At 42.4% G+C, this 13,737-nt stretch overlaps 1 protein-coding gene across 1 annotated transcript; it reads left to right on the forward strand.

Annotated features, from left to right (window-relative positions):
• Positions 1–7,532: 7,532 nt before the first annotated feature.
• LOC128059867 (ubiquilin-1-like) lies at positions 7,533–9,086 on the forward strand. Its single transcript, XM_052652140.1, has one exon. It carries the CDS (start codon positions 7,533–7,535, stop codon positions 9,084–9,086), a length of 1,554 nt encoding a protein of 517 aa, XP_052508100.1.
• The last annotated feature ends 4,651 nt before the right edge of the window (positions 9,087–13,737 follow it).

Raw genomic sequence — 13,737 nt, forward strand, 5'->3', positions numbered from 1 at the left:
TGCATTAAGGAGCTTACAGTATAGCAGGGATAATAGACCTCCAAGAAAAAAGGAAGAGAGAAATAAAAGTAATACCTAACACAGAGCACTCACTGAGAACTAGGCACTTTTCTGTAGACTTTTATTTTTTATTTTTAGTTGGAGATAGTTGCTTTACATTGTTGTGTTGCTTTCTTATATAGGCTTTATGCCTATTTACCCATTTAACTCCTACAGCGCTATAAAGCAAGCGTTATTTCTAGACCTATTTGACGGATGAGTAAAGCAAGAAATCGTTATGTGGGATTAGTCCAAAGTTGCACAGCTAGTAAATGATGGAGCTGCAGCTGGGATCTGGGTCAGTGTTTCTAGAGACAACACCTTTTATCTCTATTCTATATCAATTTCTACTGAATAAATAATTATTAAATAACAATTAAAATTCATTTCATGAAGGGAATAAACAAGACATATTGTTAGTGTATATAAGGGGGAAGGGATATATTTTTAGAAGGGTGGTCAGAGCAAATCTCTTTGGTGGAAGTGTTTATGCAGAGACTTGAAGGGTAGGAGGAAGCCAGATATTCAGAGAGCTGGGAGAAGTTTCAGGCAGAGGGGAAACTATAAAAGAGTTCCCTGAGTTTGGTTAGAGCCTGATACACCTGAAGAAAAAGGAAAGAAAGCCAGGTGTCCAGAGTAGAGAGAATGAGAAGGAAAGTGTTTCCAGGTGACATGAGAAAGAGGTGAGTGCAGAATTCGCCAGGGCTTTGTTTTGAGTGTGGATTTTACTCTCATCTTATGTGGCACATGACTGAGAGGGTGGCTGGGGTGTCAGGAGAGTCAAGGCAGCAGACTCCTGTAGTCATTCAGCTGGGAGATGGTATTTGCTTAGGTTAGGTTCTCCACAAGGGCAGATGGCAAGAAGTGAACAACTCAAAACGTGTTTTGCTGAATTTATAATGCTTTCTGATCAGATGGGGACAGCTTCCCTGGTGGCCCAGTCAGTAAAGAATCTGCCTGCTTCAGGTGACCTGGGTTCAGTCCTTGGGTTGGGAAGATCCCCTGGAGGAGGGCTTGACAACCCATTCCAGTATTCTTGCCTGGAGAATCCCCATAGGCAGAGGAGCCTGGTGGGCTACAGTCCATGAGGTCACAAAGATTCAGACACAACTTCAAGACTAAGTACACCCAGCACAATAGTAATTAAACACCCTCTCTATGCTGGAGTCCTGTCCTATATCTCGGTGATAAGAGGTGTTCTAGATCACAAAACCTGCCTTCATAAAGCCAACAGAGAGGGGACAGTCACCAAGAAATCCATATAATTTAAGCACAGGGAGATCCTAAGAAGAAACACGGGGTAAAGAGGAAAATTGACAATGAACTGTTCTAGGGTCTAATCAGGGAGACCATCACCCAAGAGAGCATTTAAGCAGAGATGTGAGTTAGCCCAAGCAAGAGCTCCCAGGGAATAGAGTTAACAATTAGAAAGCCAGCAGGAACAAAAATACAGGAAGGCTCCTGTGACTGGAGAAGGGTGCTCAAGGGGTGGGGTCAGGGAGACAGACATGAACCAGATTATTAGGGCATTTAGATTTAATTCAAATATAATAGGAAAACCTTTGGTGGTTTTGGGTAAAGAGTTGAGATTAATTGATCTATATTTTTATTATTTTTTTAATTTTAATTTATTTTTCAGTTTTATTTATTTATTTTACTTTACGAGATTGTATTGGTTTTGCCATACATTGACATGAATCAGCCATGGGTGTACATGTGTTCCCCATCCTGAACCCCCCTCCCACCTCCCTCCCCATCCCATCCCTCTGGGTCATTCCAGTGCATCAGCCCCGAGCACCCTGTATCATGCGTTGAACCTGGACTGGCAATTCGTTTCACATGTGATAATTTACATATTTCAAGGCCATTCTCCCAAATCATCCCACCCTCTTCCTCTCCCACAGAGTCCAAAAGACTGTTCTATACATCTGTGTCTCTTTTTCTGTCTTGCATACAGGGTTATCGTTACCATCTTTCTAAATTCCATATATATGTTAGTATACTGTATTGGTGTTTTTCTTTCTGACTTAATTCACTCTGTATAATAGGCTCCAGTTTCATCCACCTCATTAGAACTGATTCAAATGTATCTTTTTAATGGCTGAGTAATACTCCATTGTGTATATGTACCACAGCTTTCTTATCCATTCATCTGCTGATGAATATCTAGGTTGCTTCCATGTCCTGGCTATTATAAACAGTGCTGCAATGAACATTGGGATACACGTATCTATATTTTTAAAAGATCACAGTGGCTACTTGTACTGTCAGCCCAAACAGTTTTTTTTCTTTTACTTTTTTAGTAATGCAAGTACCTAATTGGGGCTTGGCTGCCCAGTCATCCAAATCAAAGAGACGTCCCATTTCAAATAGGGCTATTTCCCCCAAAACACATTGTTAGCCACAGGACTACATAAAAGGCCAGGGTACATGCTCTCTGATATTCTTTTGTTTTAGAGGTCATGGCTGATTTTTGTAACTGATCACTTGTGCCACTTATCTTTTCTCTTCTCATTATTTAAATTTTTCTTAAGTTTTAAATCCACCAATAGTGAGCCCATTATGGCTGATTCATGTTGTTGTATGGCAAAAACAAACACAACCTTGTAAAGCAATTATCCTCTAATTAAAAACCAACAACAACAGAGAGTGAGCCCATGAAACCCTCTGTGCCCACCCTTGAGCCTAATAAAAGAAAAGCCCCATATACATTTGCTCTCTCTCTACCCATGACCTTGTTTTATGGTCCCAAGTGTGCACATAACCTCCAGGACTTGTAAGAAACTTTGTCTCTTTCAAAGTTCCCTGATGGCTATTGCTGAGGGCTTCTTGCAATCACAATAGGAATCACAAGGCCAAGTCCAGCCTCAACATCAGTGATAGATTGAGACTAGCACAAAACACTGCTATGGGAATTAGTAAAAATGGACCAAGAAAGAAAATAGGGAAACCAGCCAGGAGGCTATGCTATTGCAGTATGGAAAGTATTAAGGTGAACAGATTCAGAATATACTTTAAAGAAAAAACTCATAGTACTTGCTGATACATAGCAATGTGAAAAGAAAGAAACTGAAGGTGATTCCTGGATCTGGATGAATGAAAATTTTATTAGAAGAACAAAGAGAACTTGAGCAAATGGCAAGTTTGAGATCCTCTTCTGAAATAAACTGTCTTGGTTGTAAAGTTAATTGACATGGGAGAGACTGGGAAAAACAGGTTTGTGGAGAGAAAGTTAAGGCTATGTATTATTACTCAGTATTAGAAAGTCAAGGCTATTCATTGCTATGTATTATTCCCCTTACTGTGACAGCAAAGAATTCCAATATAGACCAGCTCCAGATTCATCTCATTGGAGAATAAAATTTGCCACCCCAAAATGTGTCTTTAACACAAGAATTAATTTAGGCTGATTATTTTTAAGAGACATAAGACTCAGGAAATTTTTCTTGTTACCTCCTGCTCAATTGCCCAAAATAATTTAGATAAAGGGCCTGCTCCAGGAAGAACTAACAGTATAAATAACTAAAGAATAATATGAACTAGCTGTGGTAAACTGGGGGAAACTTAGGAAGTCCTGTTTGATCAAAACACCCACCTTGAGACACAAGTGTGTAATTGAACTGGGGAAAGCTATCAGCTTGAGTAGGAGATATTTAGGCACTGAAAATGGAGCCTGTAGAAGAGAAAGGAAGAAGAAGGACAGTTCACCTAAAGAGTATGAGGGAAAAAACTCTCTGGAACCATGTGATGCACAAATGTGATTCTGGACAATTGATCTTCAACCTCAGATACACATTAATGTACTAGCTACGGAGTACGTCAAGGCTGTATATTGTCATTCTGCTTATTTAACTTATATGCAGAGTACATCATGAGAAACGCTGGGCTGGAAGAAGCACAAGCTGAAATCAAGATTGCCGGGAGAAATATCAGTAACCTCAGATATGCAGATGACACCACCCTTATGGCAGAAAGTGAAGAGGAACTAAAAAGCCTCTTGATGAAAGTGAAAGTGGAGAGTGGAAAAGTTGGCTTAAAGCTCAACATTCAGAAAACGAAGATCATGGCATCTGGTCCCATCACTTCATGGGAAATAGATGGGGAAACAGTGGAAACAGTGTCAGACTTTATTTTTTTGGGCTCCAAAATCACTGCAAATCGTGATTGCAGCCATGAAATTAAAAGACACTTACTCCCTGGAAGGAAAGTTATGACCAACCTAGATAGCATATTGAAAAAGGGACATTACTTTGCCAACAAAGGTCCATCTAGTCAAGGCTATGGTTTTTCCAGTGATCATGTATGGATGTGCAAGTTGGACTGTGAAGAAAGCTGAGCACTGAAGAATTGATGCTTTTGAACTGTGGTGTTGGAGAAGACTCTTAAGAGTCCCTTGGACTGCAAGGAGATCCAACCAGTACATTCTGAAGGAGATCAGCTCTGGGATTTCTTTGGAAAGAATGATACTAAAGCTGAAATCCTGTACTTTGGCCACCTCAAGTGAAGAGTTGACTGATTGGAAAAGACTCTGATGCTGGGAGGGATTGGGGGCAGGAGGAGAAGGGGACGACAGAGGATGAGACGGCTGGATGGCATCACTGACTCAGTGGACATGAGTTTGAATGAATTCCGGGAGTTGGTGATGGACAGGGAGGCCTGGTGTGCTGCAATTCATGGGGTCGCAAAGAGTCAGACATGACTGAGTGACTGAACTGAACTGAATGTTAGCTAAGGAAAAGCCAGAAACATTAGCTTGAATATCTGATTCTGCTAAGGGCAATCCAAATGGAATCCCCAATGGGAACTGGGTTTGGTACTAATATTTGTATAATAGAAATTTTCTTAAGGCCTGGACATTACCAGAGGAGGCCCACTAGGCTGTTGCTTCCAGCCAGCCATAAGGATCACTCTGTAAAATTTATTGGGACTGAAAATCTTTTTCAAAATTGCAACTTATCATAGGCTTGATTTGGGTTGGACTTGGATAACATTCATTCACACTAACTGAAGTTTAAGAATACATCTTAATATATTATAAGCAATGTAGTTTTAGGAGGATCTAGGTGTTCATGTTGCCCACATCTAACAATCTTCTAGAGATGGGAGTGTAGGCGACCAAATCCTACCTTTGTAGTCCTTTGAAACTCTAGAATCAGAAAAAATGGTCAAGAATATAATGGAAAAAGCCTCAAACAGCTTGATGTAGCCATCTTCACAGTGAAAAAACATAATTTTTGCAGGTATTAGACAGAATTTACTCTTGGGGCTCACCTGACTGGAGCAGTCAAAGCAGTGCCTTAAACAGTTACCGTTACCTGCTTTTACAGCTGAAATATGTACCCTCCCTAGGCACAATTCTATTTGTCATATATACCTCAAATGACATAACTGTTAAGTCAAAGAGGAAGATCCATCCAGTCCATCCTAAAGGAAACCAGTCCTGAATATTCATTGGAAGGACTGATGTTGAAGCTGAAACTCCAATACTTTGGCCACCTGATGCGAAAAACTGACTCATTGAAAAGACCCTGATGCTGGGAAAGATTGAAGGCAGGAGGAGAAGGGGACAACAGAGGATGAGATGGTTGGATGGCATCATTGACTCAATGGACATGAGTTTGAGTGAACTCTGGGAGTTGGTGATGGACAAGGAAGCCTGGTGTGCTGCAGTCCACGGGGTCACAAAGAGTCAGACACGACTGAGCGACTGAATTGAACTGAACTGAAGTAAAAAAGACCGTAAGTCAAATCATTACTTTTTCATTAATTTCTCTTGTTTTAGCTCTGACCCTCTGGGAGTTGAGATCATAGAGGAACTGCATTTCCAAGTTCTTTGCAAACATTATGCGGTCTCACTTAAAACCGTGTATAACAGATGGGTTACCCAGTCTGGGGAGCCTCAGAGATGAAAGCTACCTCAAGACCCCTGTGAGGCTGGGTAGATTAATTACACATATTTTGAGTCTCTTCATATAGAAATAGAAACTTTATGCCTGACTAGGGCATAGGTAGTATATGGTGACTGTGCGCACGCATGCTCAGTCTTGTCCAGCTCTTTACAACCCATGGACTATGTAGCCCACTAAGCTCCTCTGTCCAGGGGATTTCCCAGGCAAGAACAGTGGTTTGTGAGTTGTCATTTCCTATTCCAGGATATCTTGCTGACCCAGGGACTGAAGCGTGTCTCTTTGGTCTCCAGTATTGGCAGGTGGATTCTTTACTACTGTGCTACCTGAAAGCCCTAGTACAAGATAGGTGACTAAAATTAGCATTTCCTTAGCTAGTTAAAAGACGCTTACTCCTTGGAAGAAAAGTTATGACCAACCTAGATAGCATATTGAAAAGCAGAGACATTACTTTGCCAACAAGTGTCCGTCTAGTCAAGGCTATGGTTTTTCCAGTGGTCATGTATGGATGTAAGAGTTGGACTGTGAAGAAGGCTGAGTGCTGAAGAATTGATGCTTTTGAACTGTGGTGATGGAGAAGACTCCTGAGAGTCCCTTGGACTGCAAGGAGATCCAACCAGTCCATTCTGAAGGAGATCAGCTCTGGGATTACTTTGGAAGGAATTATGCTAAGGCTGAAACTCCAGTACTTTGGCCACCTCATGCAAAGAGTTGATTCATTGGAAAAGACTCTGATGCTGGGAGGGATTGGGGGCAGGAGGAGAAGGGGACGACAGAAGATGAGATGGCTGGATGGCATCACTGACTCAATGGATGTGAGTCTGAGTGAACTCTGGGAGTTGGTGATGGACAGGGAGGCCTGGTGTGCTGCAATTCATGGAGTTGCAGAGTCGGACACAACTGAGCGACTGAAATGAACTTTTGGTTGAGCTTTATTCATCTATCAAACTCCAGGTGGTATGATTTTCAATAGTGAGATAGATTGGCACAAAACATGTTTTTAGACATGTTGCATGTTAAGTCGCTTCAGTTGTGTTTGACTTTTTCCAACCCTATGGACTTAGCCCTCCAGGCTTTTCGGTCCATGGGATTTTTCCAGGCAAGAATACTGGAGTGGGTTGCCATTTTCTCCTCCAGGGAATCTTCCCAACCCAGGGATCAAACGCACACCTCTTATATCTTCTGCATTGGGAGGCAGGTTCTTTACCACTTGTGCCACCTCGGAAGTCCTGTTTTTAGACAAGAACATTTAAATTTTTTCTACTGTTTTTAAAATTAAATCTGATAGAAAGCCAACTTTAGACAGGTGGTAGAGACTACCGCCCTTCCCCTTCCCCCATTCAGGTCTACCTCTCAACTGTGACCTCACCACTGACATCATCTCCCCTGAGGCTGGCTCCGGAGAGGGCAGCTGCTACCCCACGGGAGCCGGGTGGCTCCGGGACTACACTTGGAGGTGGTCTCCACAGGACTTGGGTGAGAGGACATCACGGAACACCTACTGGTCCCTGTGCTCAGGTGTGTTCAGTGCTACATCTAGATTCCTTAAGGTCCTCAGGGGGCCCTGAACTCTGTTCTGGAGGAAATATGTCACGGGCTAGGGAAGAAGCAGGGGACAGTCGGCTGGTATCTGGTCGGGAGCCACCATCACGCATCATCAGAGTGTCTGTCAAGACCCCACAAGACAGCCAGGAATTTATGCTGGCAGAAAATAGCAGCATCTGCCACTTTAAGAAGCAGATCTCCAAACGTTTTCACTGTGATACTGACAGACTGGTGCTCATCTTCACTGGAAAGATCCTCCGGGATCAAGACATACTGAGTCAGCGAGGCGTCCTTGATGGCACCACGGTCCACCTGGTGGTGAGGAGCCGTGGGAAAGGCATTCTGCCCGGTCCCAGCACTCTGCCCAGCCCTGCTGGCCACTGTGCCCATCGTCCAGATCCATCCACCTCAGAGAGTGCTAGGATGCTAGCCAGGCTGGGCCAGCTGGCCCGGACCTCTCCTGAATTAGCCGACTTCTTTGGCCAGCTGGCTCAACTCCTCATGGTTGTGCCTGAGCCCACGGGGCCATCATTAGAAGACCCTGTGGTTCAAGGTCTGGCAAGTGAGAAACCAGTCAGTGCCAGCTATGTTCCTGAATCCTCAAGGCCAGTACCGAAACCTGAGCCAGCTCTTAAGGCTCTGGAAAACTTGCAGAACCCGGCCCAGCAACAGGAACTCCTGCAGGTGGACAAGTGGGGGCTGGAAGCCTTGAAGGCAGTGCCAGGTGGTGACAATGCTATGCGTCCAGTCTTCTCTGATATCCAGCATCTCATGCTGTCCACTCTGGCCCCTCTGGTTGCCTCCAAAGGCCACAACCCAGATTCAGAGCCTTGCAGAAGGGGCATTAATCCTCACAGTTGTACTAACATCACCACCACGGCACCCACGGTCTCCACACCTGCCAGGCCATTGGCACAGGAAGTCAGTGCAGGAGTAGCTGCTCAAGCCAGGGATGTAATTTCAAACCAGGCCAATGCAGTTTGTAGGACTGGACTGTCAGACTTAGGCCAGAATCTTCCCTCCCAGGAGAGCCAGCAGCCCATTGGGAAAGCCACTCCAGCAAGTCAGCTGAGACCATCACCCTCTGTCTTGCGCAGAGCCTTACATGTCCTGCAGCAGAATCCAGCTCTGCTACACCAGCTGGCAACAGGCAGCCCCCTGCGACATCATATGCCACTCCTTCCCATACTCACCAACCCACGGGCACTGCAGGCATTGATCCAGATAGAAAAGGGCCTGCAGATACTGTCCAGGGAGGTACCTGGGTTGGAACCATGTTTATGGTGTCCAGTTAGACCACATGGGGCCAGAGGAGTTTCCGAAACTAGGAGCAGAGGACAGGGTCACAGAGCAGATCCTGTGCAGCCCACCTTGGCTGTTCTGCAGCTCCTCCACGCTCTGGCCAATGCCTGCCCTCAGTCTACCCAGTCCTCATCGTCCTCATGTCCCCTCACTGAAGACCGCTACCAGCAAGAGCTGGAGCATCTGAAGGCCATGGGCTTTGCTAATCGTGATGCCAATCTTCAGGCCCTCATGGCCACAGGAGGAGACATTCATGCTGCCATTGAGAGGCTTCTGGGAATACCGGAGGCCTAGGTGCCTCCAGCTGATGCTCCAATGTGCCATCCCATGGAGAGGAGAGGGGAAAGGAAAGGGAAAGAGAGGGCGGGGGAGTAGCTTATTTTGGGAATTTCTCCTGCTCAGATCACGTGCACAATTATACAGCCTCCCCTCACCTCTCAAGCCTAGTCTACATTAAAAAGGATTGCGTGGATCTTGTGTGTTGTGTCAATTTCAGAGCAGGTGGGCAAAGAGAATGTTGTTTGGGGGAGCGATGGATCATGTTACATGGCCTTGGGTCTGGGCTTCACCTATTCTCATAACCGTCACCTCAGAGTAGGGGGAAACCCTGAGTCCTTTTTATTATCTACTCCTGTTCAATGGGCAATGCAGTTTCCCACCAACATTGCTATCATCACCACAATTCCAATTCCATGGTGACTCTGAAGGAATCCTGACGTTTGCTCTCCTGGGAAGCCACGAGTTTCTTCACAGACTCTGAAAGCCACCTATTCTTTGACAGTGTTTCTCTGTCTTGATATCGTCTCCTGATATTTCAGAAAAGTTGTTTAACTTGCCTTTCAGTTAGGGCTTCTCCTTGCTATCCACCTCAATGGAATAACAGACCTTAATAATAATGTTGGCAGTTCTCCTGGGAGCTAGACCTTGATACCTCCAGGCTGGTAGCAGCTACTATTTTCTATAAATTAATTTCTCCCTCTAGGAACTATTGCATTCTATCACTAGAATAGTATTAGAACAACAGACTCCCCCACCACCCCCCAACCCCCACCCAAATTCCTAGAATTTCGAGGAGTAGAGTTTGCAGCCAGGGCTGCAGAATCCTCTGTTACTTATTGTATGTGAAAGCTGAACTTCGGTCAGAGATAGGAAACTATGGAGAACAGTCCTGTGCTACATCCACAAGACATCAGCCCAGAGTAAAGGCCATAGCTAGGCCCCTGCACCCAGCTGGTAACAAGTGCGTGGTCCTTGCATCTCGTATTATTTCTGTAGGCAAAGCATGGGGAGGTGAGATGCTGCTGAAAAAGCCGCAGTTGGAAAAGAGGGTTGGATGGAGGGTCTTTGCTAAAACAATTCCTCCTTTCTGTAATATCAGTGTTGGAGTGAGATTAAAGGTTTAGGGAAGAAGGGAGGGTGCTGGGCAGAATGGGTGGATCAATTCCCACAGTGTTCGCATGAACATATATCAGTCCCCAGAATAACACAAGGAAAAATATAGTTCATGAGATGTATAGTTGAATCCTGAAGTCTGAGTAGAGCACATGGAGGATATCACACTGTCCCCTCATAATACTGTAGAAAATAAGCTTGATAGCCCTATGCACAAATTTCCAGTCAGACATGAGAATCAAAGGCACAGAGATAAGGGATCTGTACTCAGTACCAACTATTGGTTGGATGTCTACCAGTTGTAGATGTGTATCACAAAATTATACACAATTTCAATCAGACACACAGCCAACACACAGACCTCATGTAAACAGAATTGAAAATCACAAATTAAGATAAACTGGCTTTTCAGTTTTTCTAGGAAACGAAACTAAAATTATTGACTGTATTGCTTAATATAATACAGTTAAGGACTTATTAACTCAGTGTTAGTTTTCACTGGGAGTAAAATATTGAGAATTTCAGACATTACTCCTTGGATTTCTTTCAGTGTAGAGTAGTTGAGGGAGTACTCAAAAATCCAGGGAGCTGGGGGATAAAAATAAAACTAGAAACCACTCTCTCAGAATGAGAAGCCATTCACTTTTGAGTATAACTATTCCTTTGAAATTCCTGAAAGATATGAAAGTTATTTTCATTTTAAAGCTAGAGAAACAGACTCCAAGGGGTTAAGTGACTTCCCACACACCTGTGGTTGAAATTCTAAGCTGATTTTCCTGGTTCCAGCATCCTTATTCTGTGCACAGCATAGTCAGATGATGAGAGTGTGGGATTCACAGTGACCATTAAGGGAAAAAAGATCTGGTCAGATTGGAAAGGCTTGAATTTATTTTATTATTTTAAAATTAATATTAACTTAATTTTTATTTTATTTTGGAGTATAGTTGATTTGCAATGTTATGTTAGTTTCAGGTGCACAGCAAGTGATTCAGTTATACATATACATATATCCATTACTTTCAGATTCTTTTCCCAAATAGGTTATTACAGAATATTGAGTAGAGTTCCTTGTGCTATATAGGAGATCCTAGTTGATTATCTATTTATATATATAGTAGAGTGTATATATCAATCCTAAACTAATTTATCCCTCCTTGCCACATTTCTCCTTTAGTAGCCATAAGTTTGTCTTCAAAGTCTGTGAGTCTATTTTTATTTTGTAAATAATTTCATTTGTATCACTTTAATCAGGGCGATGGAAAGACTTAAGGTTCTGCCCAGAGTGTGGAATCTTATGGCTGGTAAATCAGTGATCAGAGTTGTGGTCTGTGGAATAACTTCTTCAGAAGGATCATTAGAAACAAGACCAAGGGTTAAGCAAAGAAGGACAGATATATCAAAGGAATGATGCAGAAGGCTGGAGTGGGTCAGCTACACAAGGGAGCTGAGGAAAAAGTAAGAGATATATGTTGAACTTATTTAAAATTATGTAGATATAAAAAAGTGAGAGAATATAATCCAAGAATAAAAGTGTAGTGATTAAAGAATTAAGATGTGTGTATCTCCCTGCTGTTCACTTCTATCTGCTCTATGTGGAGAATAATATCTAGGCAGATATCTTCCAACTTGTCTGTTTATATTTAAAAACAAAAGTCTATAGGGGCTATGCAACATTGGATAAGAGAAGTAGACAGGAATGAATCTACAGATCACTGCCACTGGAGCGGATATACCTTATACAATTCACTCAATTTCTTGGATTCCGCTAAAGTCAAAAGCATCCAGTTCCCATTTTACTGAGCTGCTGATTTTGCAGAAAATACAATTTAATGATCACTCTTCATATCCCAAGCACTGTCTAAGCATTTTAATATAGTTATATAGTGTAATTATCACAGTAAACCTGAGAAGTGATATAAAAAATCCTAAATATGTTTCAGTGTAACTAGCAATATTAGAGAGATTGCATAGCTTTCTCATATTTATTTAGTGAGCATTTTACATGTTAGACACTGTCTTAACTTTTCGACCTTCATTGATTTCTCTATTCCTCACTGCAACATTGAAGTGAAGTGAAGTGAAAGTCACTCAGTCGTGTCCGACTCTTTGTGATCCCATGGACTATACAGTCCATGGCATTCTCCAGGCCAGAATACTGGAGTGGGTAGCCTTTCCCTTCTCCAGAGGATCTTCCCAACCCAGGGATTGAACCCAGGTCTCCCACATTGCAGGCAGATTCTTTACCAGCTGAGCCACAAGAACACTGAAGTGGGTACCCTATCCCTTCTCCAGGAGATCTTCCTGACCCAGGAATCAAACCGGGGTCTCCTGCACTGCAGGCAGATTCATTTCCAACTGAGCGATCAGTTAGATGTTAACGTTATTCTCCATTTAATTGTTGCCCGAACTGAGGCACAGAGATTTGGCAGCATGCTCAAAGGTCACAAAACTAGTAAGTGGAGAAGGAGGATGTAAACCCAGGTATTCTAATGTAATTTATTATTTTTTGTGTGTGTGTGTGTATGCACATACATTTTTTTTAATCGAAGTACAGTTGATTTACAATATTTCAGGTATGTGGCAAAGTGTTGGCACATGCATTATTTTTAATGTTAAAAGAATTTAATTTTTATTCTTTCCATTCTTTTTCAAATTCTTTACCCATTTAGGTTACTACAGAATATTGAGCAGAGTTCCCTGTGTTATACAGTAGGTCCCTGTTGATTATCTATTTAAATAGAGCAGTGTATATATGTCAATCCCAAACTCCTATCTATTGCCACCTCCAACCTGTCCCCTCTGGTAGCCATAAATTTATTCTCTAAGTCTGTGAGTCTATTTCTGTTTGTAGATAAGTTCATTTGTATAATTTTTTAAGATTCTGCATACAAGTGATATTATATAATATCTGTCTTTCTCTGTGTGACTGACTTCTCTTAATATGATAATCTCCACGTCCATCCATGTTGCTGCAAATGGCATTATTTCACACTTTTTTATGGCTGAGTATTATTCCATTGTATATAAGTCAGATACTCTGACTTTAGACCATGTGTTTTTAATCACTGCCCAAATTTCTTGGATTTGGATTAGATAAACTTTAAATGTTCTTGCCCTTTTCTACTTGGACTCATAGAAGATAGTCCCACCGTGGCACCTAAACACTTTTTCAGAACAGGAACTGCTTTGCTTTCTAATAAATCACAGATGCATTTAAGGCAAAGATAAAAATATTAGGAGTTTTGTGCAGTAGCAGTATCATAGCTAATGAGGTTTATACAACACATGATTTTTGCTATTTAAAAACTTCTCCTAAAAGTAAAAATATTATTACTTTTCTGGGTTATTCATAATTGCTCAAGGAGCCTCAGAAGTAAGGTATCTTCAATGTGATTATCAATAACTTCAGTTCATCCCACCTTTAGCCTTCCAGCGCTTCCTCCCATGGAAACACATTCCACTTATATCAGAGGTCTCCATCCAGGAAAATGCACTCAGATAGCCATCATATATACTTCCCCCCCCCCCCCAATGTCTGATCTCTGCTCAGAAT

This window comes from Budorcas taxicolor, chromosome 15 (genome assembly GCF_023091745.1).
Source record: "Budorcas taxicolor isolate Tak-1 chromosome 15, Takin1.1, whole genome shotgun sequence".
Classification (NCBI taxonomy): Eukaryota; Metazoa; Chordata; class Mammalia; order Artiodactyla; family Bovidae; genus Budorcas; species Budorcas taxicolor.

Bases quoted from the DNA above. Each gene is read 5' to 3' on its own strand.
- LOC128059867 (XM_052652140.1), top strand. From the start codon at position 7,533: ATGTCACGGGCTAGGGAAGAAGCAGGGGACAGTCGGCTGGTATCTGGT.